The following is a 27,111-nucleotide window of genomic DNA, read 5'->3' as shown; positions in this document are numbered from 1 at the left end:
GATGTATTGGAATTTGCTGGTTCAGTATACATGCGAATCAACACACTCGTGTTTTACTCACACACTTGCGACAGCCCCAGTCATTGCTGTCTAAAACTCTTATTAATGCCAGATGGTACAGCAACGAAAGGAGTTCCTTATAAGTGGGCTTTTATTTTGACAGGGCTGTAAGACTTACATTTAAAAATTACTGATTTTCATTATGGTGGTGCTATAGTAGTTATTTGAAATCTCAATTTTTGAAAGTGTAGAATGGTATGTATATTTCAGCAAAATACTTCACACCTTCACATGATGTGTAGCTGAAAGGCTACACAAAGGAAACATTCACATACAATTGCATGCAAAACATTTTCAATCTCAAAATTTGCAAAAACTGCTTGCAAACATTTCTTGTTTTAGAAATATACCTTATCTCCAATGCAGTCATAACAGACAGCTGTGAGCAAAGCTATTGGATATAGTTCTGTATGCAATTTCTAATTTCAGTGTTTTAAGTTCATCATTTACCTGGCAGGAACATTTGCTGATACACATGGCTTGCTTTGGGAGCCTAGCCAACTTTCACCACCCCAACCCCCCTGGACCCCAAATAAACTCCAACCTTGCATCTACCCCATGACAATTCTTTCAAATCTCCCTTGATGCAATATAAATGCACACTTTGAAAAGCTTTTGCTCTAGGATTTCCCAAAATAATGATCCAAGCATGCACACTGCCTGACAAACCACTGACATTGCAGGAAAAAAAAAAAAAATCAGTCGTCTCTTTACTGCAACTTAATGTACATTAAAACCATAGCGAGGCAGTGTTCATTAGAACAACAGCGTCATAACTGACAAGAGTGTAAAAAATTCCATTCCGTTCTTTGAAGCCGAAGGCTGTGGGGCTAAATATAGTGTGGACTTTGAATCGCTCTGCCTACAAAACAAGTGGGATAAATCAATGCAGAGGGCCACACGATCCAGAGATTAAGCTGGCCTGTTTACCATGTAACCTTCGGCTTATCGCCCGGCCACTGTTCAGCCACATCGAGCCACGCAGCAGTGACCCGGCCCAGAAAACTCTTCTTCGCTGTGCCATTGGAGTGGGTCCTCCAGGGCCTGTGATGTCACTGTTCCCCGCTGTGCTCTCCGAAGTTCAGCAACGCAGAGCAAATCGCTAAATGCTGGACAGTAAGAAGGACCTGAGAAAGCAGCTGTAATGTATCCAGCTTGTCTTCTGATGTCTTTAATTTTGGTCAACGCAGCACACAGACTAACTCATAGATGCTGCACTCACTGATGGAGATTGTCCGCATTCTCTAGTGCCGGTCTGTGCAGGCTGAGATCTTTTTCGGCGCTGGAAACTGTCGGTGTTACGGGTCACTGCTGTTGTGTCCTTGAGTGAGGTACTGAAATGTTCCATCCAGAATCCTGCTAGTTCAATAGGTGATGTAGAAATGTGAGATAACTCACATGAGACACAGGGGTCAACTAAATAAGAAATTAACATGTAATGACAAATGCTCGTGCTTTTGTAACATTTTTTCCCCCAAAACCATTTTATTGTTATTTTTTAACTTTATTTATTTTTTGGCAAGGCCATATTCTGGCAGCTATTACACTTGCTTTGAATTAATTTAAATCTAACCTGCTGCCTTAATAAACTGTTGTTTATTAAGGGAATTGCTTACTGCAACACCCTTGTTTGCTGGTGTCAAATCCTTTCTGAAAAAAAACTGCAGTGTATCCGGGATAGTGCATCTTGGATCCAAACATAAATAGAAAAGTACCATCACATTTCACTAGTCCTTGCTTTCCTGCACTGCTTACAGTCTCCTTTTTTGTGGTGATATTTATTTCTTTGGTGATTTCAAATGAACTGCTCTGTTAACTGCAGGTGCTATTTTGTCTCTTTGCTCATCACCAAAGTTAATGGGAAAAAAAAACCCGTTGCATTTCTGTGAGAAAAAATAACACGTGTTTAATTTTGATTCGGAATTAAGGACAAATATTGAGTGAACATCACTGAACAGGTTTTACCACTGAACTGCATTCTGTTGCTGTCACAGCTGGTGAACACATTTTTCAGTCTCCTTGGATGTTAAACGGACATCCTCACAGGAAGAGACCCTGTAGCACTGCGGGGAGTAAAATATGCGCCTCCACTATGGTTTGACCTACATTGGAGCAGTGCAAGATTTGTATCTACTTGGGCCTGCTTGATAACCCGACGAGCTCTGTTTACAAAGAGTTAATGTGCCAAATCCCATGATCTCCCTCTCTCTCTCTCTCTCTCTCTCTCTCTCTCTCTCTCTTTCTCCCTGCGTCCTTGAAAGCCGAGTACAAGGTTATGTCACCACACGGATGTCGCGCTGTTGGTGAGGTGATTGCCGATGTCCTGCCTTATTTGGCCTCGGTCAGCTGTTTGTCTGTGCGAAGGGGGGTGCAAAGTCTGGTTCTTTGACCCCTGCAGGCTTTGCTGTTATTTCACTGGGTGAGCTTCACACTTGTGCTTTTTCAGAAAATCCACCTGCAGGCGTCAGGACTTGTGAAGCCAGGGACAGGCCATTGATCCACTAATGTTTTTTTTCTGTTTTCTGTGTACATGTTCTATGTTTTGATAAGCAATGTGAGAAGCAGATTATGATGATGATGATGGTAGTGATGACACTACTGATGTTAATAAGGTATGATGAAAATGATGATGATGATGATGATGATGATGATGATGAGCTGAGGAGGAAGGCCAGCCCCACAGAGTCCATCATGGAGTTGACAGATTGGGCGGCCATCTGTCATCCACCAGGTGGGGGAGCAGGTCTTGACCTTGATCGCACCTTGAGTGTGCTCCCTAAAATGACAGGCGTTTACAGTCATGTACACTGATCGGTTCACCTGCATATCTGCCCCCTGCTCATTGTGCAATAGTTGTATATAACACAGTGCAATAGCTGTCTATAACAAATTGTTGTACAGTCTCACAGCCTGCACTTCTGTACACTTTAACTTATCGTGCAATAGCTGTTAACTTATTGTACAGTAGTTGTTCGTATTTATTTTTTATATACCTCATTCATTCCATCCTTATGCCATTCCATGTGTGTGTCCTGCACTACTGTTGTTGTTTGTTGTACCGCTGCTGTTGGACGGTATTTGTTGTTGTCACCTTGAAAATCATTGTGTGAAAGCACTATGAGAGACACTGGAAGCGGAGTCAAATTCCTTGTATGTGTAAAATCATACTTGGCCAATACAGTCTGATTCTGATTCTGTAAACTGAATGATGGTAGCCTGATACCAAACTCGCCCCTATTTGTATAGTACCACAGAATCTTGTAACCATCGTGATACAGTATTTAATCTATCAGACTTTTTTTTTGTATTACAGTAGGCGATCTTGTAATCTTGTAATGTGGTAGATAATCACTGTAGGCTTGTTCTGGTCTCTGGCATGTGGAACGGGAAGTATAAGCCATTATGTCATTGTTGGAAACTCCCCATTGCTTTGTTAAGAGGACATTTCCTGAAATCCCCTTTTAAATGATTGTTTATTCAGATCTTTCTGGAATTACACCACAGTCCCTGTTTTAAGTCTGATTTTGTGGCCAGACTCATGTACAAAAACAGTACAACACAAAAAAAGAGAAAGAGACAAAAGTCTGTAAAGGTTTGTTTCATCAAGACCATACCCAAGCTTTCTCTACACAGACAAGCCAAGTTTGTAGATTTTCTAATACTAGTTGAAATAGTTTAGGATCTCGCTGTATTTGCGTTAGTCATCTGGATATTTCGCTCATTTGCACAGTACAATCTCTCTGCTTTTGCCTGTGTCGCTGAGGATATTTCAGATGTTGTACTGTGTTTCTTCACCGTGATGTGGAAGTGTTTTGTTTTTCACATTCACCATTGTAAAATTTTGTTTGTTTTGTCTTTTTTTATCAGGATGAAAGAACTCATTTTCAGTCTGGTAAGTCAGAGAAGAGGAGAGCAGAAAATTGGTGAATTGAACTGAAAACAATTACATATGAAATTACACACAAGCATACTGCATGTCATTGCAAAGTGTAATAATCTGGTGCCCTACCATCATGCTTGGATTATTCTTAAGAGAGTGGGCAAGAGAAAAAGCCTACCCACTCTCAGAAACAATCAGAATGCCGTATTCACGGAATTCTTCTTTTGTACACACTGAGAGCTGAATTCAGTTGCACCTTCCTTTAATTATATTGACTTCCTATAAGTGTACCACCTGCAGTGGTATTGGTAGTATCTAAGGGCAACAGGTTTCCAGGCAGCAAGCACCTGGAGAGTTCACACAACTATCCACCTGTTTCTCCTTGCTTAGTGCATGTGTACAGACGTGACTTCTGTTTGTGTGGGCCTTTCGCAGGCACGATCTCTGCTTGTTTGGGCGCAGTTAAACACGGGCGCACATACTGTACAAAGCACTGATGTTGTTAGGGGGAATGCCAAAAAAAAAAAAAAAAACGGCTTGCAGTTTACTGTGAAAGGAATGACTGTCAAGCCGAGTTCCTGCTGCCGCTGGCAGTCAAGGTCAGGCCATTGAGGTAAATGACAGTAATAAAACGATTATGAGCACTGGCCGTACCAGCTCGCATATGCTGTCCGAATGACCGAGGATTACCTCACTCACTGCTGAGCTGAGAGGAGCCGTTACCATCAGCTCTGAGTGGGAATCCATGGATTCCCTCTAAAAAATATCACCACACTATCACTGGAAATCACCAGCTACCCATGCACTTAATTTCTGTCTACCTATGTGCTAGTTTTACCAAGGTGCATCGATTGTTATTGACTTTTGAAGTTGGCTGAAATGTCCAAATTTGTACTACATTCACCATTGTGGAAGATGTACATTATTCTTTAGTTTAACCCTCTTTGACTTGTATGGACATGTAGATTATAATAGGGTATTTTCCATTTTGTGATTCTGAAAACCCAAGACACTCTAATTATTATCCTAGAGCTCATTTAAGGGCTTTGAATGTCCTGAAACATTGAGCAGTGAAGGTTCATTAGGACTCTTTTTTTTATATACGTGTTTGAAGATTTATGCTGTGATTTTATCTTTAAACCAGGCAGTTACATTGAGATTAAAGATCAAGAAAGGCCACATTCTCCTTACATATAGAATACTCAAATAGAGTAGAAAGTGCAGCCCTCTAGAATCTCTGTTCAGCACAGTTCAAAGTATAGAAATCATGGCAGAAATTTGGACGGTATCTGATACCACATCTCTTAGGAGCACAGCATAATTCGGCATGAATCTTTAAAGGTGTGTGTTCATGTATCTCGCTGACCTGACTTTGTCTCATAATGAGCTGTTTTCTGTGCAGAGAAGTGGATTGGGGGCAGGGCATGTCCTCCACTAAGCTCCAAAAATAATGTTGACGCTTGTAATGATTACCAGCGCTCCCTTTGCATTTAGACACATGACAATCGTACTGATACCTGACTCCGGCAGCGTTTAGTGGGCTTGCACCTCAAGGCCGTGTGTTCAGATCCCTATGCCAGAGTCAGGCGCTGCATTCTTGAGTAAGGTACGTTACCTTGATGGCCTCAGTAAAATCATGAAAAACACAACAAACCGGGGGGTCAGACAGCCCATGAGCGGCAGACAAGGGACGGAAAGATGAAGAGGTGAACACCTTGCTACGCTGAAAGGAGAACCTGGGCTATAACGCATCACTCACCTGGGCAGGTCGACAGAGCGATAAAAGGCTTATGATAAGGATTGTATTTATCGAGGGAAGGAGCAGGCTGAGACAGACACGGAGGACGCGCGCTCATAGCCGATGAGGCAGTAAAAAAAAAAAAAAAAAAAAAAAACGTCTTGGCAGTTGAGGGATGAGGGACGGTCAGCACCCGGTCACTTGCGTTCAGGGATTTCTTGAAGAGCCGCCACCTGCAGCTCTGGCCTTGCACTGCTGTTTATGTGGTGCTCTCCCCCTCGTTAAAACCTGTAAACAAGTTCACCTCTGCCAGCTCATCGCTTTTATTGAAGGGTCATAAAATTTTTCAGAGAGTGGAAAATCGAATTATTGCTGAGTTCCGTGTTGGCGTCAACAATGGTAATAGCATGAAATAATACACATAACGCAGCCACAGTAAAAGTTATGCTTAATTACATATGAGGAAACATTAGTATAGTTTTATGTTGTATTTCAGAAACTGTGATTTTCAAAATTATTTTTGCTTTTGTTCTTTTTGTGCTTTTTTAAATTTTTTTTCTTTTGTTCAGCTTTTTTAATCACCAGTTGTACTGCAGGATGTAGCAAATGCAATTCTGCAATACATTCATATGCTTACTGCTATTTTTATGATTTTTCACATATTAAGTCCCATGATGCACCAGGAAGCAGACTGCGAACAAAGGATTATTGCATCTCTCTAATGTCAAGGCAGCAACTCGTAGGCACCTGGCTGAAAGCAATGTGACGAGGGGGTCCCTGGCAGTCACACTCACCCCTAACACAGTGGAAAAAAGCCAATTTAGGCTCCCTATCAATATCTGCATATGACGTGACCAGGTTGGAACCTGGGATGTAGGACTCAGCCTGCACTCAGAAGAATCATCTAAGTGCCTGACTAACTCCGGACGCTGACTGCAGTTTTAGAAAGCTAATCTCGCAGGCTAGGGTGGGTCATTTCACTCTGTCATTTCAGTGTGAGTCATTGAACCCCCGTGGAATCATACACAGATGGACGTGGCCCCTAATAGCCTTGACTCACAACTTATGTCATCACCCAAGGACGTGGGTGAGCGAACACTCAGCCGAGCCGAGGTACTGAGGAGTGGAATCAATGGGCAGACTCAGTCACTGGCAATATCGCCCCCTAGTGATAGCATCACAGCCTGCTAACATGTTCACACTGAATACAGAATGTTTCTGAAAGTGCGAATTTGGCCTTGAGGTTCATGTCGTCCATGAAAGGAGGAAGAAGGTCACCAACCCTCAGGTGAGTCATATTGAAGTCGCACAAAGGACACCTCTTACCTCTTTTTTTGTTATATTCTTTTCATGTAGCAAGTTATTAAACTAGCTTAGCAGACGCTCTTATCCAGAGCAACTTACATACCGTACATTTTAACAGGCTATCCACTTATACAGCTGGATATTTACTTAAGGAATTCTGGTTCAGCACCTTACACAAGGGTACAAAAAAATCCCCACCAGGGAATCAAACTAGCAACCTTTGGGTTATGCGCTCATTTAAGACTAAATTTTTCCACTGTAGGACCTAAACCACTGTAGCTTTCCCCCTTTTCCCTTCCATCTTGTGATACTGACTATTGTGCCGTCCTCCTCCTGTAAATACTGTATTATTGTATCAGTTGCACATGTTTAAGTGGTAGGAACAACATTTTTAACTGCCTGTGTCAGGGTCAGGGTTGCTATGATAGAAGGAAAAGCCAGGGAACTGTATATGTTGTATTTATAGAATGCCTTGTTTTCACTGTCCATGTTTACTGATCATTGCTACCATACTCGAATTCTAGCAAATTCTACAAACATGACATAAAGTAAGCCACTTGTTATTTGCATTTAAGCGTAATTCAACAATTGTTTTGTTTTAGGAAACGGTTTAATGTTAGGTAATTAGCTGAATCAATAATGAAAGCTGTGTAAGAATGCATAGCTTTGAATGCATTTTTTGTCTCAGAACCAGAGGTGGACACCCCAGCTTCAGAAAGTAAAAGTCCTGCCATGTATTTGTTCCATCTGTGCGCAACACCTGCTGAATTTAATTACCACAACTCTTCAGCCAGGTAGAGGAGCTAATTAGTGAAATCACCTTGTTTAGTGAATGGCTAGAACAAATACATGGTAGGACTTTTACTTTCTGAAGCCGGGGTGTCCACCTCTGCTCAGAACCATGTACTCTCTGTCTGCAGACTCTGAAGCACCACATCTGTAGAACAGCTGTTTGACTTCGACCTACAGGAGAGCATCTGGTTAACAAGCCCTGTGCATTCCCATATGGTTGGGGAAACATAATTTGTCACAAATCATCTCCGGGATACTAAAAATAGCACCTATCAAATACATTTTCCATACCCCCTCCCTGCATTTTGAAACGCCTCCAGTAACACAATATAACAAAACCGTGCACCCTGATTTCTCTTTCCACATCTCAATAAACACACCTGTGCATGTGCAGCCTCTTTGGCTACATCCGGTAAAATATGTGATCAGAGCTGCGGGAGACTGATCCACAAGCCCAGTGGCGTGGTTAGGTCCGATCATTCGGACCTAACCATTCATTCGGACCATCATTCGGCTATAGCCCCGAATATTTTCGCCCTGAAAAAAGGAGGCGTTTATAGCAAAACAACAGACAGACTGTGTAACAGAGTGGAACTTGACTTGCAGCAACCAAAGGTGTGATAATATTTATTTATTATATATAGATATAACCTCCCCAACCTACGGATGCCGATTTTCCTTAAAAAAAAAAAGACAAGCCCCAGGTAAACTTGACTTAGCCCCTGATCTTTTCAATAGCTAGAAACGCCCCTGCACAAGCCCCTTGGCAAGATTTAGCAATAGGTAACGTAACGTAAATACAACAAACCTGAATCAAAAGCGCTATAAAAGCAGGTAACGTTCATCACCCATCCGAGCTCGTTACAGCTCTAAGAACTGAAAAGGTTACTGTCTGCCATTTGGTGTCATCTCACAGTAGCTGTTTATATGTTCTCATTTTACTGTCTGTGGATTAAAACGCGGTCATAAAATCAAGGTGAAGGCCAGGGAAACAGGCTTCAGGTTTATACTGTCAAGGTTGTTGAACTCTTATATATTCAAAGAAGAGGATGTCTTGGACTGAAAGCAATGATCTTAGAAACCTCTTAACATTTTATTGTTTTATCATTGTTGTATAATTGTTACTGTGGCAGCTTGTTGTGACAAAGTTGCATAACAAAGTGGTATTCTTAGAAATGCAGGTGTAATCCGGCAAAAAAGTTTTTAACTTTTTAACACGCTGTCTTCCCACTTCATTTTGAAACCCCGTGCTGATTATATTGATTGTAAAACAAAGAGGTAATTTAATCCACTCAAAGAAAATCAATTTAAATTAAAATAAATATGTTTGGATCAGTTTACCGGAGCAAGGTGATATGAATTCTTACTTTGATGTCAGGATTGCTGCAACACTGAAGTCAAATCTCCTCAGCTACCCAAAGAACACACAGTGTGATTGATAGACACAAGTCGGGTCAATGGGTTTGGTTACTTGTTGATAACCCCGAACCTGCCCTGTTGCACCACAGAACAACCTAATTATTCTTTACCCGCTTACCTTGCTGTCACCTCTGTTGCCTCTGCCTGGAACAAAATGTATTTCACCTTGAGCAATTCATGTTTATATTTATATACAGCTTCTGCTAATATACCGAAATGCATTAATATCCAACATACTCAACACATATTACTCACACACACCAAGCACTTATTCTGTCTAAGCCAGTAGAAACACTTGCAACAATAGGTCTGTCTGTTAAAGTTTTTGATAACAAAATGAGGTCAAACAACCTGGACAAACCCTATTCCTATTATGTTATTCCTATTCCTAACCCCTATTAATGTTTCCTAAATTCTGTTGTGTAACTTGGTCCTGTGTTTGTTTATCATCTTACCATCTAAAGGCACTGAGGTCTTTAAAGCTGTATGTCGCATCCAAGTGTGAAATGTAGAAACATGAAAAAATTGAAGAAACATTGGGTAGGTTTTTTGTGGAAAAGGTTTGCTTTTGGAACTCTCAGTGCTTCATAGGTAATTGATACACCCTGTTAACCCATAACATAACCCATAGCAAATGGCTTCCCTACCTCCTAATTTATCACAGACAGTGTAAAATGACTGAGCTGCTTATGTATACTACATAAATAAATGTCCTGATGGTGAAGAAACAAGTATTTGTACGTGTATTTGTAAGTCTTTGTACATTGCATTTCCAAGACTGTGTGTCTTCTGTTACCATTAAACAATGCCTGTACCATACTATGCAAGGATGTCCCAAGGCCCTGGCTTCTGTGGAATCCTGTCCGGCTCTTGAGTTGTGTGCTTGTCAGTTTGTCCTCAGTGGTAACTCTCTTTGGTGTGAGACCTGATCCAGTCTGAGCAGAACCAGTTTGCCATTTTTGGATGAAAAGGTTAAGACTGCACATGTGAGCACAATCAAACAACGTTTGACAACAACGTAAAAAACGTTTTTTTAAAAAATCTGTTATTTCCTATCATTGACTTGGTACTCTGACAAACTGAACTGAAAACTGCTCAGTGCAAGCTGTTAAGTTTTACAGCAAACTTCTGCAGGATGGAGGATAGCATAGACATCCTGTTTGCATCGTGGTCCTCGAGTACGGCATAATATCAAAGAGAGGACTTCATCCAGCAGATATAGGCGGGTGAGTGGATATCTGTGCTTTCCGGCTAACGCACTGTATGCAGATGTGGAGTTTTTATACATAAATAGCAATTCCCTAACTTCCCTTGGCGTACACATTTATCCGTTAGCTGAATGCAAAACTGCAGTGCAAGATAAGGTTGGTTTTTGTACTAGAAATTTACGTTACGCGGCATTGATGGCGCGTAGAGGTTGTACCACACGTAAACGTCAAAAACAAGGAGCTAGTTCTGCAGTCACACACAGGACGAGAATGCGGTGTTGCGGGACAGGACTGCGTGACGTCAGTATTACAGTGACGTCAGAGCGAACGCGGCTGCGAAAATGCACACAAACATGGCAGACTTAGCAGTGGCTTTCGCTCTCGCTGAGGAAATAGATGCTATTGAAATCCCCTTCGTTCTTCATGCGCTACAAGAAAGAAGGCAGAGGAGGTATCTATGTTGCAATGAAGAACTGGAAATATTTACGGGCGAATTTTGCATTTCTGCGCTTCTAAATCAAATGTCATAGCCACATCACCGAAAACAAGCTAGCTATCTGCCTGGGCATTTGGCATGCCAGCCAGCTGAATAGCTGTGTAACGTTCTTGTCAGCGACATGTCAGTGCTTAATTTGCGGTTTGGTTTGTGATCATCGACTGAGTTTGAAGGTGTCATGTGGTTAGTTAGCTGGCTGGCTAAATACGTGTCTGTGTAATGTGGTCAAAGTTAGCAAGCTAGCTAGCTGTTAAGTTTGGCTACTGTTAACAGGTTGACCTTCTGCTATCTTGCCAGCCAGCTGAAGCCACACTAGTAAGCAGTTTACAGGTGATTTTTATCCTTTTCCTGAAGTTGCCTCTGTTGACAATCAAAAATTGACTGTCCAATTAAAAATGTGTAATGAACCCCCTGTTGTTGAACCTCTTGCTTTTGGGAATCTTTATTATCAGCTGCTGAATCCGTTTCTGAATTTGCTGCAGGGACATTCCAAAAATTCAGGGATCTTTTGTGAAGGAAGTGGTGTTTCACTATACCCCAAGTGTCTTTAGAACTCACTTTAGACTGAGCCCTGGGCTTGTTGAGGTGAGTATCAGCCTAAATATATCTATCACAATATCTTAAGAAACAGTAGTACAAAGCAACTCTCATTATTGTTATTTTCTCAGGACCTGATAAGGGATCTGCATCCCTATTACTCGAACATAGCGGGCACAAAATGGCCACTGAAAGACGCAATGTTGGCTTGCCTGTGGACCCTGGGAAATCTAGAGTCCTACAGAAGCGTCGCGGAACGGTTCAACACGAGCAAATCGAACCTGAGCAATCACCTGCACGACATCTGCAACCTGATCGTCACCCACTGCAATCACAAGATCAGCTGGCCGACGGGGCCGGCCGTGTGGCAGATCGAGCAGGTGTTCCGCAACGCGGGCTTCCCGCGGACCCTAGCCGCTGTGGACGCCTGCCACATCCGCATCGTGAAGCCGCGGAACGCGGACTGCCCCGACGCCTATTTCAACAGCAAGCATTTCCATTCCGTGAACCTGACCGCGTTCACCGACCACAGCACGAGGTTCGTTCACATAAACGTCGGCCACCCTGGAAGCTGGCACGACGCACAGGTGTACGCGCAGACGGAGGTTGCCAGACTTCTAGATGAAAGCCCGGAAAGCCTGCTCTCAGAGGGGATGCACCTGATCGGGGATTCTGCTTACCCCCTCTCTGAGCATCTCATGACCCCGTTCAGGGACAACGGTCACCTGACAAGGGCGCAGAAGAGGTACAACCGAAGACTCTCAGCGGCCAGGATGGTGGTGGAGAGGGCTTTTGGTTTCTTGAAGAGCCGATTCAGGAGGCTAAGGGGACTGCACATGCGCTCCATCAAGAACAGTGGTCTGGCCATTACCGCGTGTTGCATCCTTCATAACATGTGCCTGGAGGCGGCAGAGGAGAACTTTGAACTGAGCGAGGAGTCGGAGAAGGACAAGATCGACGAGGAACTACTAGAACAGCTTCCCCCACATCATCCTGGTGTTCAGAAAAGAAATGCAATCTGTGCCTCCTTTTAATGTGGTTCCTTCTATTTTTTTTTTCTTTTGTAAAAATTGTAAATACATTTAATACATAGTAGTAAATTGCTTTTATTGTTTATGTTTGAGGGCCAAAATGTTGTAAAAATAGTTTTCCAATTAAATTTTATCTTAATTTATTATTCCACATTTGCATGTGGACTGTTACCTTAATCTGGTGTGTTGACTTTGTCTTAACCTACATATGTTACATTTAGTTTCTTCGCAGATGCTCTTATCCAGAGCAACTTATATATGGTACAGTTTTTACTCGTAGTCCATTTATACAGCTGGATATTTGCTGAGGCAAGTCCTGCTCTTTACCACTACACCACTCTGCTGCTGTTTAATATTGGATTAGTGCTGACAGCCGTACAAGCAGGAGTTGAGTGTTCCTGATAGCTTTACCCATACTGGACACGTGAAAGGAGAAAAGCTAAGTCCAGTCCCTTGACTGTTGGACTTTCGTCTGAAAAAATGTTCCAGAAAATATGGTCCAAATGTCTTTGAGGAGACAAAGAATGACAATGACTGATGTTGCAAAGATTCCCTCACCTTTACCCAAAGTCCCATAGTTGTAAACTGCCCCATTACAGTATGTGACCAAAGCACAAAGGCCTCATACTTGTCCCTTTCTTTCATGTTTAAATTCATCGTGCCATATTCGTGGCACTTTTAAAACATCACAGAAGTGCTATCCAAAAACATGCTGATTGAGTGTTTTTTTTTTTTTTGCACTGAAACTTCCATCGCTGTTTAAAGACCAGTCAGTATCTGAAACAAGACAAGCCATCATTTCATGTAAAAAGTATATGTCACAATTTAAAGGATGGGTGGCTACACTGCACAAGCTTTTCACTAAGTATCATGTCTTCAGGAAAAAACAGTTTTTGAACAAGATATTGATATAAGTTATAAGTGATAAGGCTGTGCCTTAATACAACGAAATCTGATAAGTAATGAATGGTACATTCCTCTAGAATTAGGTGTCTGACATGAGACTGTCAAGTGCCCAAAACAAAGTTTCATCCTTTTTGAATCGCTAGCTGCACTGTATTAAGCTGGAACCTTTGCAGTGCCCTCTGTAACAGCGCGTGTGAAAATAATGCAATGCTCTGACACACTTTCACATAACCAACAGCTAATTTTCCCTCTGCAAGTGCCACAGTGCACAGTGGAACACATCCTGACACAGGGATAGGCACATTCTCCACTGATGTCATCTGGGTGACTAACAGTTTCCACAAGAGACTGTTAAAGTGGTGGAATGAAGAGACCTTGGACAACTAAACCCACCAAATCCTGTCGAAACAAAACCCGTTGTCTTCCTCCTGTGTGTAATCTCAGTTGTTGCTCTAAAATGGCACAGCTGACACTCAAGTCTGGGTCTGGTCTATGTGGTTAAAAAAAAAGCGCCTTTAACCAACCCAGTCAGTTGAGTACCCCCAGATGCAAATACTGTACTAATACTACTACTATAGTTTGATAGCATCTATTCATGTACCAGTAGCATGGAATTATATGATCTTATGTTTCTCTTGCTTAATTACCATAATTGATACAACAGGTGCTTTTGTATAGTTTACACACCTCGCTAGAAGTACATAGTATTAGTCAAACAGAACCATTTACGCTTGCACAGTTTCGTTGTTACAATCGTTACCAGGAAGTGGTAGGGGAACCGGAAATGACCCGTTTGCGGATGACGACACGACAAAACAACGAGGTGTCATGGCGGAGTCGATGACTGTCTTGTACTATGTTGTCAGTAATATCCCTCCGAATTTCCGATCAGCCGATTTGAGGAATTACTTCAGCCAGTTTATAGAGAGTGGGGGGTTCTCCTGTTTTCACTACCGACACCGACCGGAGGTCCTCAAAGATCCAGCGAAATCCGGGGAACATCTCGAACCGGAGCACGACCAGGTGAAAACAGTAGAGGATTCACGGGACACCGAAGCCGGGGAAGGAAGGTCCGAGTCATCGGATCAAAGTAAACAGGTCGCCTCGACCAAGAACGAGAAAACATGCTGCTGTGTGGTCTCGGTTCACGCCAAAGAGGGGGAGCGATTTGTGAAAATGTACGCCGGGAATCAGTGGATTGACTCTAAGGGGAACTGGCTCGCAAGACGCTGTGTGATAAAAAGAGTCAAAGTGTCGGATGAGACAGGTAAGTTGTCTAATTGGCAATGCAGTAAGCTGTACGCAGGGCCCCTTGAAGCCACTGTGATATTAACCGTTCGCTAACTGTCTTGTCATGTGATGTAGCGGGCAACTATTTTATACAGAGCAGCATATAGCGTACAACCCAAGTCAGCACCAACGCAAAGACTACAACTCTAGTGGCAACTCGTGGATTTACTCACTGGGGTTACAGGGTTCAGAGATGTCTTTCATCCAACAGGTATTTTCAATTAGGTGATTAATGTCCAGAGCGATAAGACCTGAGATGTGAATCTCCACTCAGGATACCGCTGTTTTAAAATTACATTCGACATTTGGCAGACGTTGAGGTTGTATTACTTGTTGAGGTTCAACTGCAGTACACACAGCAAGTGGTACTCCTTCATGAAGCAGCCTTCTCTGTAACGGGAGGGGGGAAACCATGGAAGGTTTTGTAGTGTATTGAAGAAAGCATACCAAGTAGATTAGGTCGCGGTATTTTGATAGGAATTTTGTGTTGTTACATTCATATCGGTATCATACAGTGTGGCATAGTGGTAAGGAGCAGAGAGAAGGTTGATGGTTTGATATCCAAATGGGCCATTGCTGTTGTTACGTAGGTACTACGTACTAGGTACTAGGTACAAGGTACTACCCAATTTGTAAACACCTAGCTGTGTAACTGGATCTCATGTAAAAAGTGTCAGCTCTTTAATTCTCCTTGGATAGACGTGTCTGTGAAGCAAATGTAATATAAAAGCTATATGGAATGATTAAGTTAAAGATACGATCAGTCTTGTTTTTGAGTTTAATGCTTTATAGGGGACATATGATCTGTCTGTAGTCACGAATATTATTTCCATGTGGTCACAAACGTCGTGCAACCCTCTGAAAACGTCTCTCTCCTCGACTCAGTCGAGAGCGGCTTCCCTTACAAGACGAAGACGGAGCTGAAGAGGCGCGTGGCGCTGACGGAGCGCTTCACGGAGGCCGACCTGCGGGGCCTGCCCGAAATGAATCCCCCGGCGCTGATGCCCGCGGGGAACGTGGGCACGCCCATCTCCACCTTCCTGCAGCTGATCCAGTCCTGCCGCCTGCCCCCGCGCCTCATCCGGCAGCTGGGCCTCACCTTCCCCAAGACGGGCTCGCGCCGTCGCTACGGCAACGTGCCCTTCCAGTACGACGACACGGACACGGTGCAGCCCGCCGAGGAGAGCGTCTACACGGCGAGTGGGGAGGAGATCTCCGGCCCCGCGGGGGGCGCTCTCCCGCCCGCTGGCGTCCCAGCAGCGGATGTCCCTCCGACAGCACAGGAAACCTCTGGTGCCGATGGAGAGGAGTCAGAGTCGGGTCCTGATGATGTAAGTGCCGACTGCAGTAATATCTGCCCTGTAAACAGCAGATACAAGACACACACATATAGCCCTCCTACTTATATTGAAATTATTCCCATGACTCGCACCACAGCACTGCACAGAAACATCCCTCAGTTAAAAGCACCTGGCAAGATGAGATGTGACAAAAACCGTCCGATTGGGTCAGTTTTGAGTTTGTTGTGGTTGGACATGAATGACTGTTTAATTGTTAAACCTATGTCCAATATAATTCCCAAATGGTGAACATGTTTTTGCAAATGTTTCAGTCCCCCGCAATAACAAGTCTGCATGATGTGCAAACGCTGTAGATTTGTGTCTGGTTGTACTCAGTGTTTTTGTGTGTGTGTGTGTGTGTGTGTGTGTGTGTGTGTGTAGGATGACGACAGGTGCGAGGAGTGGGAACGTCACGAGGCCCTGCACGAGGACGTCACCAGCCAGGAGCGCAGCAAGGAGAGGCTGTACGAGGAGGAGATCGAGCTGAAGTGGGAGAAGGGAGGCTCGGGCCTGGTCTTCTACACCGACGCGCAGTACTGGCAGGAGGAGGAGGGAGGTACGTCAGGGGAGCACTCTGGCCCAGGGCACTGAATGTGCCGGCTGCCTCACCCTAATACCTAATACAGCTGCGTGATTAAACAACTGGATACTTGTCTTCTTATTTTCCAGTTTGGCTCATGGTTTGTTCCACAGTGTGGCACTGGCTTTGTTGTATGTGTTTGAATTTGCAACTGTGTACATTTTAAACATTACCTGCTTTGTTTTTACACCTGGATTTACCTGCTTACACCTGGATATGTGCCGAAGCAATTCAGATTGAGTTCCATCCTCAGACCTACAATAGCAGTGTCCATCTCAAGATTTAGTGTAGTAGTTTAGTAATATTTAAACGATTATCAAAATACAGTGGATGTGTTAGGGCTCTGTACTGCTCCTCAGAAAGACTGGATCCAGTGCCATTTACTGTATTCTCATTTCTGGTTCTTCATTTTACTCAAACATAATTTGGATTACACATGCTGGGAACTTGAACCACAACTTAGTTCAGTCTGGTAGGGGTTTAAGTTCCTTCCCTGTTGCAGTTTTTGGAAACTATATTTAATATGCTGTTTTTTCTTGACAGATTTCGATGAGCAAACGGCGGATGACTGGGATGTGGATATGAGTGTATACTATGACAAAGGTAATTGTCCCTTCTTCAATGACCAATGCCTGAAATGTTTTCTAAATGCATGTGGTTACCTTGAAAACACTCACCTTCCTGAGTTTCACAAATTATTAGTCTGTTCTGTGGCTTCATATATACATTTTGTGGATCCTTATCTAATTCAGTAACTTTGAATATAGATGTCTTATGTCCTATGAAAGCCGCTTATATGTCTAATTGAGTTAGATTTTAAGACTGTCCGCTTCAGATTACATCATGTTGCCTGTCTCGCTCTTTCCTCAGATGGTGGTGACATGGATGCCCGTGACTATGTGAGAATGCGTCGCGAGAAGAGGCTGAGAGAGGGGCTGGAGGAGGTGACGGTTCAGAAGCAGCCAATTGGAAGCTTTGAAAAGTTCACAAAGGTAGGAGGGGCCAAAAGACCTGTCATTTGGAAAGGATAAGGGTCTGTCACCACCCTACACACTGCTTAGGCCTACATACATTTGCTATGAGCTGCCCCCAACACATGATCCACGATCAGTTTACTCAAGCATATTCGCTATGGGAACAATGTCAGCATAACAGTATGGCGCATTGGTCTGCTTTGCTTCCAAAAACAGCATACACTGGAAAGGTGTAACTCACATTTTAAAGGGAAGTTTCAACACATTCAAACTTTGACTCATTGCATGTTGACATGGTTTATGTGGCCTTGCATTAAACTGAGCATGTGGTATTTACATAAAGGACATTTTAGTTTAAATTATCCTCATGTGAAAACACAGTTGTGTGTAATTTTGGTGTATTTTGCTTAAAAGAGGAACAGCATGTGTCTAACAAACAGGTGAAAGTTGTTCTAATTGTAGTTATAGTTGCAGTTGCTTTAGCTGAAGTTAAAAGCAGGTAATTTATGAAAACAGTAACAGAACCTGTTGAAGGTCACCTCCCAGGAAATGGCATACTTACGCATTTCCCTGTGTGCTTACCCTGTAGGGAGTGGGCAGGAAGGTGATGGAGAAGCAGGGCTGGCGTGACGGTGAGGGACTGGGCCACAGCCAGCCCGGGATGGCAGAAGCACTGGAGACTGAAGGCCAGCACCCAAACTGCAGGAGGGGCTTTGGGTGAGTGTGTCCTAACCAGACCAGTCCAGCATTCATATCACCCAAGGCAAGATGCAAAAAGAATGTAAATACTCCTAGATATCTGTGGAATCTGTGCAGGACAGGTGAAAATATACATTTACTTTCAATTTAAACAGATACACCTTTACCTCGTTTTATATACAGACGCACTGTCAATGTCATACAGATAATAGATCATTACATTTTTACTTTTCTTCCACACAAGGCAAGTATAGAAAAGATTAAAATACAGTGGCTCAATTCACATTAATGGGGGTATACTAAGAATAGGCGGAAACAAGAAATTACCAGATACATATTGCACAAAATCAATTTCAAAAAGATATTGTACATGTACAAACATTTTGTGATAGTGTTTTATTCTTTAGTTAGCATTTTAGATCCTGAAACATGAAATAGTTGCATCAGATTTGAGCCAATGTTTGCAGGTTGATTTCATTCTAACCCCTGTTTTGTTGTTCACGTTAGTAAGCCGTTCTGTTTGCTCGCTTCTTTGCCAGGTACCATGGAGAGAAGCTCAGTTCATTCCTTCCTGTGAAGAAACCCCGTCCAGACTTCCTCATCTCCACTGTTTACGACCAGCCGAAAGACATAGACAAAGGGGACACCCTGCTTCGGCGGCAGCCCCCCACCGGCATGAAATACAGAGACCGGCGGCCACAGAGCAGAACTGGCCCACACAGCTAACACCTCTGGAAGGTGTGCAGGACTCAGTGGTGCGCATTCACAGAGCTGAAATAGTAGCTGTGAATAGAATTGCATTGTTCCATTCACAGAACACAAAGCATCGGAAAACTATGGTGAAGCCATAAAAGAATTCCTGAAATGTTATTTTTTTTTGTTGTTTGAATGAAGATAAATGGATTATATTTGTATGTAAATGTAAATGACACTGTTAAAATATACATATTTTGTAGTTTTTAATAATGGGATTAAACAGTTCTCTTTTCAGTATTTGTTTGTCCATGACTGTGCCACTTTGTACTTATGTAACATTTGACATATTTACACACCTGCAACAAATAAACCTTTTTATAAGGGAACACAACAAGTGCGATTATTTGACAAAAGGACAAGTAAATGCTTGACAAATCATGAACTGAATTAAAAAGTGTGTTTGACTGTAAAGTGAGAGCTGTGCTCCCTGGTTCGCTGTGCGGAACGGAAGTTTCACTCTCTGTTTTAGCCGGGATTGTAAACCTGACGCACAGGTTTCCGGGTAGCATTGTGCGCACGCTGAGCGGTCCCGCTCGTCGTGGGGATGAAGTAAGTTACATTTCCGAAATGGTTTTGAAAGATCGGAATGAAACCGCTGTTAAAAAGAACGATATTGTTAGTCTGGTAGTATGGCGGAATCTTTTGTGAAACAGGGTAGCTAGCCAGCCGGCAGACTGAGTAGACAGCGTGAAGTGGGAAGTTGCCCAGGACGTGCTACTAATTCAGAGAAGCAGTGACTTAACATCAATAAATATTGCATAGCCAGCTGTAGGGTATGGATACGTAGATAATTGTCAATGTTTTTGATATAAGCCCCTGAAAATGGATAGTGCTTTTCGTTAATTTTGCAGGTTGTGCCAGGACGAGTTAATTTGCTGGCTACACTAACCTTAATAACGCTACACCGTACAGATATCGTTAGAGATAGATTTGAATATTTTGCTAGGTAGTAGTGGTACTTACATAAACATTCATTCTGCATACAGAGCCATGTGTTAAACCGTAGCCGGTTAAACAATTTTGGGTTTGTATTAGTTATATTGATAACTTCCCACCAGTTGCAGTGACGTATCTTTTCAAAACAGATGTGAATATAAAGTGAATCGAGCTTGATCCTCCCGGCTGACACACGCGCAATGTCGACTCAGCCTGCTCCTCCAAAAACCGCCCCTTCCCTATGTTTTGGCCAAGTGGTTATCGGGCCTCCCGGCTCGGGCAAGACTACCTACTGCCGGGCCATGCACGAATTCCTGGGACACCTCGGGCGCAAGGTGGTGGTGATCAACCTAGACCCCGCCAATGAGGGTCTGCCGTACCCCTGCGTGGTGGACGTGGCCGAGCTGGTCACCCTGGACGACGTTATGGACGGACTGAAGCTGGGGCCCAATGGGGGCCTTCTTTACTGCATGGAGTACCTGGAAGCTAACCTGGACTGGCTGAAGGCCAAGCTAGCACCGCATCGAGACTGCTACTTCCTGTTCGACTGTCCCGGCCAGGTGGAGCTGTACACCCACCAGAGCTCTGTCAAGAACGTTTTCGCCCGGCTGGCCCAGTGGAACTTCAGGGTGAGAGGCTCAGTCGCTTACTGCTGTCCTAAACGACAGTGGGGGGGTTCGGGGGGGGGGAGGGGGGGGGGGGGTCTAGCAAAGATATAACAAAGTGTGACTAAACAGAAGGGTCCATACCAAGCCAAAAGGTTAAGTGAGGCGTCAGCAGTGATGCTTAGGCTTGAGTGAATGTTTGCAGTAAGGTGAGTGGTTTGGTGATTAGAGCCATGGGGGCTGATGTGATTGGAGATCAGTGTGATCTCTGTGGCATGCAGCAGAGGGATGTTCCTACTCTAACGGGGCAGCAGGGAGTTACAGGGTCATGCACTTCAGCTCCCCAGGTAGGCACTGAGTGTGCGGACCTCTGTGTCTGAGAAAAATATTGTTGTGAATATAATCAATGCACATACGCTTTTACCAGTGCGCACTTTACAAGACACCTTGTTCATCCCACAAGGATCAGTCTGTACTGCAACACATGTATGTACTGTATGCTTTTGCACGTGTGCAAGTTGTAGACTGTTTCCCCTGTCCCGTATAGCCACTGTTTAACAGTGGAGGATAGTCATAATGAGAGGGCTTCCTGCTTTTATGTCATGTTACCATGCACTGAACCTGTTTCACCGTTGTACCTGTCACGGCCTTCCTCCTCTCCTCGATGCCTGGCTTAGCTGACGGCCGTGCACCTGGTAGACTCCCACTACTGCGCCGACCCGGCCAAGTTCATCTCTGTGCTCTGCACCTCCCTGTCCACCATGCTGCACGTGGAGCTGCCCCACGTCAACGTTCTCTCCAAGATGGATCTGATCGAGCAGTACGGCAAGCTGGGTGAGAATCCGGCTTTGTCCCTCCCACCCGCCTCCTCCGTGAGGAGCCAGGCTACACCTGGATGATTTTAGTCAGTGGATGCTTGACTCGTTCACCCCTGTGACTCACCAAGCTGTGTGTTTGCAACTGTTCCTCATCGATGTGAGAATGCATTTTTTTTTTTTCAATGAGTGCCCCCCAGTGGTTGCAGCTAGAGTAGCAGTTCTGAGGCTGCAGGTCTTTTGCTATATACACGCTTCCTTTTACACAAAAAGGAGATGCACTGATATTTTGGCTCTTCTCTCTCTCCTCTTGAAAGCCTTTAACTTGGACTTCTACACGGAGGTCTTAGACTTGTCTTACCTGCTGGACCACCTGGCGGCCGACCCTTTCTTCAAGAAGTTCCTTCGCCTGAATGAGAAGCTGGCTGAGGTTATCCAGGACTACAGCCTGGTCTCCTTTGTGCCTCTGAATGTGCAGGTGAGACTGCTCTCCTCTCTCCCAGCTCTCATTTAGTAGCATTCAGTGCATACAGCAGTTTGATTGGCTAGATTTTTACAGACAAGTCTTCACATAAAATTTATATGTGTTTTCAGTACACAGTACAGTGTTTAAGTCCAAACGATCACATGTCATTGCCATTTTGTAATCTGTCACCGGCTGACCCTGGTTCAGATATGCTTGGATCAATACTACATCAAAGAACACTACATTCCTGTATAATATCAGTTTGTCATTCTCTATGTGGCATGACCCCAGGTCTACATGTCAAAGTACATGGCATCCTTTTTATCAGAAATCATACAGCATGTTCTTATCTAACTTTGGTTTAGATATGTATGAGTAAAAGTACATTGTGTCCTTGGATGCTTCAGCTCAGGTGTGTTTAGGTCTACATAACACTGGGACACTGGGTAATTTCCAATATGAGAGGAAAAGAAGTATTTTACTGGATTATAAAATTTGTTAGGAAAGTAAAAGGTCCATTTTTCCACTCACAAAGAATGGATGGTTGTCAAACACAACTTTTGACCCTTCACCCTTGACCCCATTCAGGATAAAGAGAGCATGATACATATGATGAGGACCGTGGACAAGGCCAATGGCTACTGCTTTGGTGACCTGGAGGAGAGGAACATGCAGGCCATGATGTCTGCCGCGGTGGGGGCGGACTTCCACTTCGACTCGTATCCTTGCCCGTGCGCTGGTCTCATCCCGTTCCGCCTCTCCCACACGGTGTGCTGGGATGGCCGCGTACACCCATCTGTCCGAGAACTCATATTTAAACACTTACACAGGAGCGCCTCTGCACGCGAAAGGGTTCAGAAACCAGACTGCCGCTGCACACCTGTAGACACAGGAGAGCGTACCGGCGCATGCAAAGCAAGCTTGCGGAGGCTTAGGTTCACACGAGGTCACCTTATCAGGAGTAGCTCAAACAAAAGAAAAGAAAAAGGTTAGCTGATTAAAATGTTCGGGCGAATCAGAGGAAAGATAGAGGACGGTAGCAATTGTTACTGTTTACTTTATGGCTGACACCATATTGTAGCCGAGTGGCTTCCAAGCCCTGAGAAAGAGAATGTAGCTCAACCGATTGGCTGGTGTTCTGTGGTACAGCCAAAGCAAATCCCTGCTTTTGTGTCCTTTTCACATTCAAAGTCAAAAGTCTACCAGCAACAAACCATTTAGGCCAGTGGGTTTGTATCGGGCTCTAAGTAGTGGGAAGGTGCATGCTTTGCAGAGTGCCAGAACTTTCACATCATCATGTTGTTTAGATTAGCCTGGAATTCCTTTATTGCTCTGAACAGATCTTTGACTGGGACTTTTTTTTCTACAGTCAGATTAATAGGTCCGTATTTCCTGTTAACTCACTCGCCTTGTGTCATTGACTACAAAGTCTACCAGTGTCAGTTTAGTATCTGACTTGCTGGCTTGTGTGCTACACACTCCACAGACAGTCATTTGGTGACGCTCACTTGCCGCCAAAGAGCATCTGTTGGCGATGATACTAAAATAATGTGCCTCAAAGAGTGTTTCCCATGCAAGTCCATCTGCTGCAGTACCTTGAGGGAACTGACCATTGCAGCAAAAAACGTAATCCCTGAAAGTGCTGATTTATCCTGAAAATGACATTTAAAGGCACGGGGAATATAAATCCCATCTGGAGTGTGAGCACTGCAGGGGTGCACCTCCCCAGTCCTAAAGGCTGCAGTCCAGTAGGTTGTACAGGTGAGTCTATGACTCACTCAGGGAAAGTAGAGCTGCTGATACTCTGTATGCAACCTTAACAGAAATGCCCTGGGGGCCTGGATCACTGCTACATTACATTATATTACATTACTAGCAGATGCTCTTATCCAGAGCGACTTACAGAGTTTGCAGTTTTACATGTTATCCATTTATACAGCTGGATATTTACTGTGGCGAGAGTGGGTTAAGTACTTTGTCCAAGGCTACAGCAGCTGTGCCCCAGCAGGGAGTTGAACCGGCAACCTCTCAGTTACATGCCCTGCTCCTTACCACTATGCTGCACTGCTAATGACATCCTTTAGTATGATCCTGTTTAACGGTGGTCTTTCCCACAGAATATTTTTGTAAAGCCAGTGTTTTCCCATGCCCGCTTGGTGTAGTGTTTTCTTTAACCTCAATGTCAGCACTTTGGGAGTCCAGGAAAAGTATGTGGATCCAGGCAACAAAACTGTGGAGGAGGAGATGAGTGATCTGTAAGTACAAACAGAGGGACAGGCAGACAGACAGATGGAAGGGGTCCCGTACTGCCTGAGTGCTCGTACTGTCCCTCCCTGGTGCTCATGTTGACGAACTGGGAACTTGGATACACCAAAGATCACCAAGCAAGCCATGGATTAAAGACTTACAAATGACCAGGATGAACTTTGGCTCCCCCTAGAGGGCACCGTGAGTAATGTACTGACAGAGGAATGGGCTCCAGAAATGTGGAGTGAAATGCTCTGTGACTCTCAATATTTTTTATTATGCTGCATCTACGACAGAAATACTTGTATAGTTCTTTAGCTATACATTCCTGGGATGAAGACACAGAAATAAAACTGAAATGGGTTTGGCATTTTGCAAGTCTGTAATGAGACGTGTGATAAAATCATAATTAACCTCACCTCGGTGCGCAGGTAAGTGCAAAGAATGCTGGCACTTCCAATGTTTGGCACAAGGTGGCGCCAGTGTGTGTGTGTGTAAACTGGAGCACACTATGTGCCTCAGTAGTGTGGGGTAGTTTCTCAGTCTGCACTTTTTCAGGTCATGGGGACACACTGTATCCTGTTTATTTTCTCCAATTGCACCTCACTAATTATTTGATTAAGCTTTGGACTAATTGCTGACCCTCCTTCACCATTTCATTAATTGAAAGCCTGGTTTAATAAGTTTTTTTTTTAATGGCCGGTTCTCAACTAATAAAAGACACAGGAAAAGCTGTCCGTTCAATCGTATTGTGTTTATGTCTGTGGCATGTGTGTTAAGACACATCACAAGAAGTTCTAACTTTAAGCACAGTGTTCTTACAGGAACTTTAGATAGTAGTGTAAAAAAAATTAGAAAGTTGGATTTTATTGTAGTTTTTCCTTCCTGAATCATCCGAACAGAATTCATAGCCTTTTAAGTTCTGAGTGTGGTAGTTGTCCTTATTTCTGTAGTTTCCTGTGTGAAATGTTGACTTCCGCAGTGCCATAAAGAGCAAGTCACTCCAGAGATACTGCTTCAAACCAGTGCTGGACCTGCAAATACAGTCTCTCAGAGTGTGTTGAAGACAAGAGATATGCTTCAGTGTTTAAATGTCTTCATTACAGTATGCAGTTTGCCACAAACATTTTGTAATTTAAAATGCCACTGAGTAATTTTTCTTGCCCGTTTTCATGGGAACCGGTATTACTAGATTCAGCCACAAGGTGGCGCATTTTACTCTGACAGCAGGGAGGATGTCATCTTTCTCCTAACCTGCTAACCTGTTGCGACAAATAAACAGTAAGGACTTTCACTGCACCCTGTTTTTGGAGGAACTGTTGTGGAAGATAAAATAAAAGCTTTATTTAGGATTGTAGTGCATCAGTTCTTTGAGTAGCCCATGAAGTAAACGCAACAAATTATGAGCACTGAGACTAGTAGATCTGTCATTTTAATCAAATCATGTGTGTATGGATCTCAAAAAAGCATAGCTGTAAATGGATGGGTTAATGAAAGGCTTGAAGCCATCTTTGCTCTGCACGTGGAGCAAAGCCTTAAGCCTTACAGCGTGGAGTGTCGTGAGCGCGGACAGGCGCCCGGACAAGCAGACATCACCGTGTTGTGGTACGGATCACAGGGTACGGATTGCATAGAGCCAGAAGCATCTCCTCCGTTCTGTGCCCAGGGTGTTCCTGTAACCAGAGGTTTATTTTCAGATTCTGCCTTCTGATTCACACTTTAGTGCTTGAAAGAGTGTGTTATTCCTCTCTGTCCCCTTCCGTCCTGGACCTTAATTGTTTTGGCTTCCTGGGATTCTCTCACAGTGAGGTGAGGGAGGTGTGTGTATGTGTGTGCGTGTGTGCGTGCGTGCAAGCGTGTGTGTGTGTGTGTGTGTGTGTGTGAGGGAGAGAGAGACAGAAACCCAGGACTGTGCCATGTACCAAAACAAGTCTTGTTAGAACAATGTGCTCTGGAGCCATAATTCAGGAGCATATGCACGTCCTGAAGACACCCTTCTGCTGCTTCAAAATCTCAGGACTCTGTGTTGCTGAAGAGTCAGGGAGTCTCAGGACTCTGTGCTGCTGAGGTTTCAGGGAGTCTCAGGGCTCTGTGCAGCTGAGGAGTCAGGGAGTCTCAGGGCTTTATGCTGCTGTTGTGTCCTAGTGTTCTTTGTCTGCTGGTGTAATTTTTAAATGTATTTTGGAACTGTGCAGCCAATTTCACTTTTATTCACAATTTCAGCTTTGGTCTATGCTGTGTACATTGTACACATATACTGCGGCTGTAGGAGGAGTGGCCGTATGCGCTGCATTTTGAATCAGCCCCCTAAAGAATATGTAGTCAGCCTGTGTTGGTATGTCCAACATGCATCTGAGCGCAGCAGTCACAGAGGCAATATTTAATCTGTATGACACAGCAAATAGTGGAAGTTAAGGAAATACCACAGCGGTGAGGTGGAGCTATAGGGGCCCGCGGTGTTCTGGGAATGTCCTGGAGCCGCAGTGTTTACACCCACTCAGCAAAGCGCGGGGTTGCCATGGGGTGGCCGGGCGAGGGCGGGGACAGGGCCGGGGGCAGGGGGCGGGGGTGGCGGTGAGTGTACCGGGGTGGGTGGGTGCTTTGGGCGGCTTGATGGAGGATGGGTCGCAGAATGCTCTCAGCTCGCAGCAATGTCTCACCAGGGTCCGAAAATTTCTTCATTAACGAAGCACACAGACATCAGAGAGCGGGACGGGGGTGTGGGGGCAGGGGTGGGGAGGAAAGGGGGGTGGGGGGTGCTGGGCAAATACACTGCCCGTCCAGAGTCACTCCAGACCCGGCCAGCTTGTTTTTGCCTCGGCCTCCCATAACTCATCAGGCTGAATGATTTATATCATAACGGTCTCGGCGATGGACAGCTCTTCTCTCTTTTTTTTTTGCTGTTTAGTGTCAGGTATTTTATGGGGCACTTCTTGGAAAGTTGTTAAGTAGTGCAGTGATTCATACCAAATATGAAATACAAACAAAACCATGAGAATGTTAATTGAGAACACACCCTCCTTTTCAGCCA

The 27,111-nt window shown here is 44.1% G+C and overlaps 3 protein-coding genes across 3 annotated transcripts; all 3 read left to right on the top strand.

Moving 5' to 3' along the window:
• Positions 1-10,754: 10,754 nt before the first annotated feature.
• Positions 10,755-12,477, top strand: LOC118785274 (putative nuclease HARBI1). Its single transcript, XM_036539888.1, has 3 exons — positions 10,755-10,853; positions 11,381-11,483; positions 11,567-12,477. Exons 1-3 carry the CDS (start codon positions 10,756-10,758, stop codon positions 12,467-12,469), a joined length of 1,104 nt encoding a protein of 367 aa, XP_036395781.1. The 5' UTR covers position 10,755; the 3' UTR covers positions 12,470-12,477.
• Positions 12,478-14,184: 1,707 nt separating this feature from the next.
• Positions 14,185-19,107, top strand: gpatch3 (G patch domain containing 3). Its single transcript, XM_036539458.1, has 7 exons — positions 14,185-14,639; positions 15,548-15,993; positions 16,384-16,558; positions 17,126-17,185; positions 17,453-17,574; positions 18,146-18,273; positions 18,795-19,107. The coding sequence occupies exons 1-7, from the start codon at positions 14,201-14,203 to the stop codon at positions 18,979-18,981; spliced, it is 1,557 nt and encodes a 518-aa protein (XP_036395351.1). The 5' UTR covers positions 14,185-14,200; the 3' UTR covers positions 18,982-19,107.
• Positions 19,108-19,521: 414 nt separating this feature from the next.
• On the top strand, positions 19,522-24,801 carry gpn2 (GPN-loop GTPase 2). The gene is made up of 6 exons (XM_036539133.1): positions 19,522-19,560; positions 20,097-20,576; positions 21,230-21,386; positions 21,685-21,845; positions 22,422-22,552; positions 24,020-24,801. The coding sequence occupies exons 2-6, from the start codon at positions 20,148-20,150 to the stop codon at positions 24,090-24,092; spliced, it is 951 nt and encodes a 316-aa protein (XP_036395026.1). The 5' UTR covers positions 19,522-19,560; positions 20,097-20,147; the 3' UTR covers positions 24,093-24,801.
• Positions 24,802-27,111: the final 2,310 nt, after the last annotated feature.

The sequence above is a fragment of the Megalops cyprinoides genome, chromosome 10 (genome assembly GCF_013368585.1).
Source record: "Megalops cyprinoides isolate fMegCyp1 chromosome 10, fMegCyp1.pri, whole genome shotgun sequence".
In the NCBI taxonomy this organism is placed as follows: domain Eukaryota; kingdom Metazoa; phylum Chordata; class Actinopteri; order Elopiformes; family Megalopidae; genus Megalops; species Megalops cyprinoides.
The sequence above is the reverse complement of the archived record's forward strand: the minus strand, read 5'-3'. Positions and strand labels throughout refer to the sequence as shown.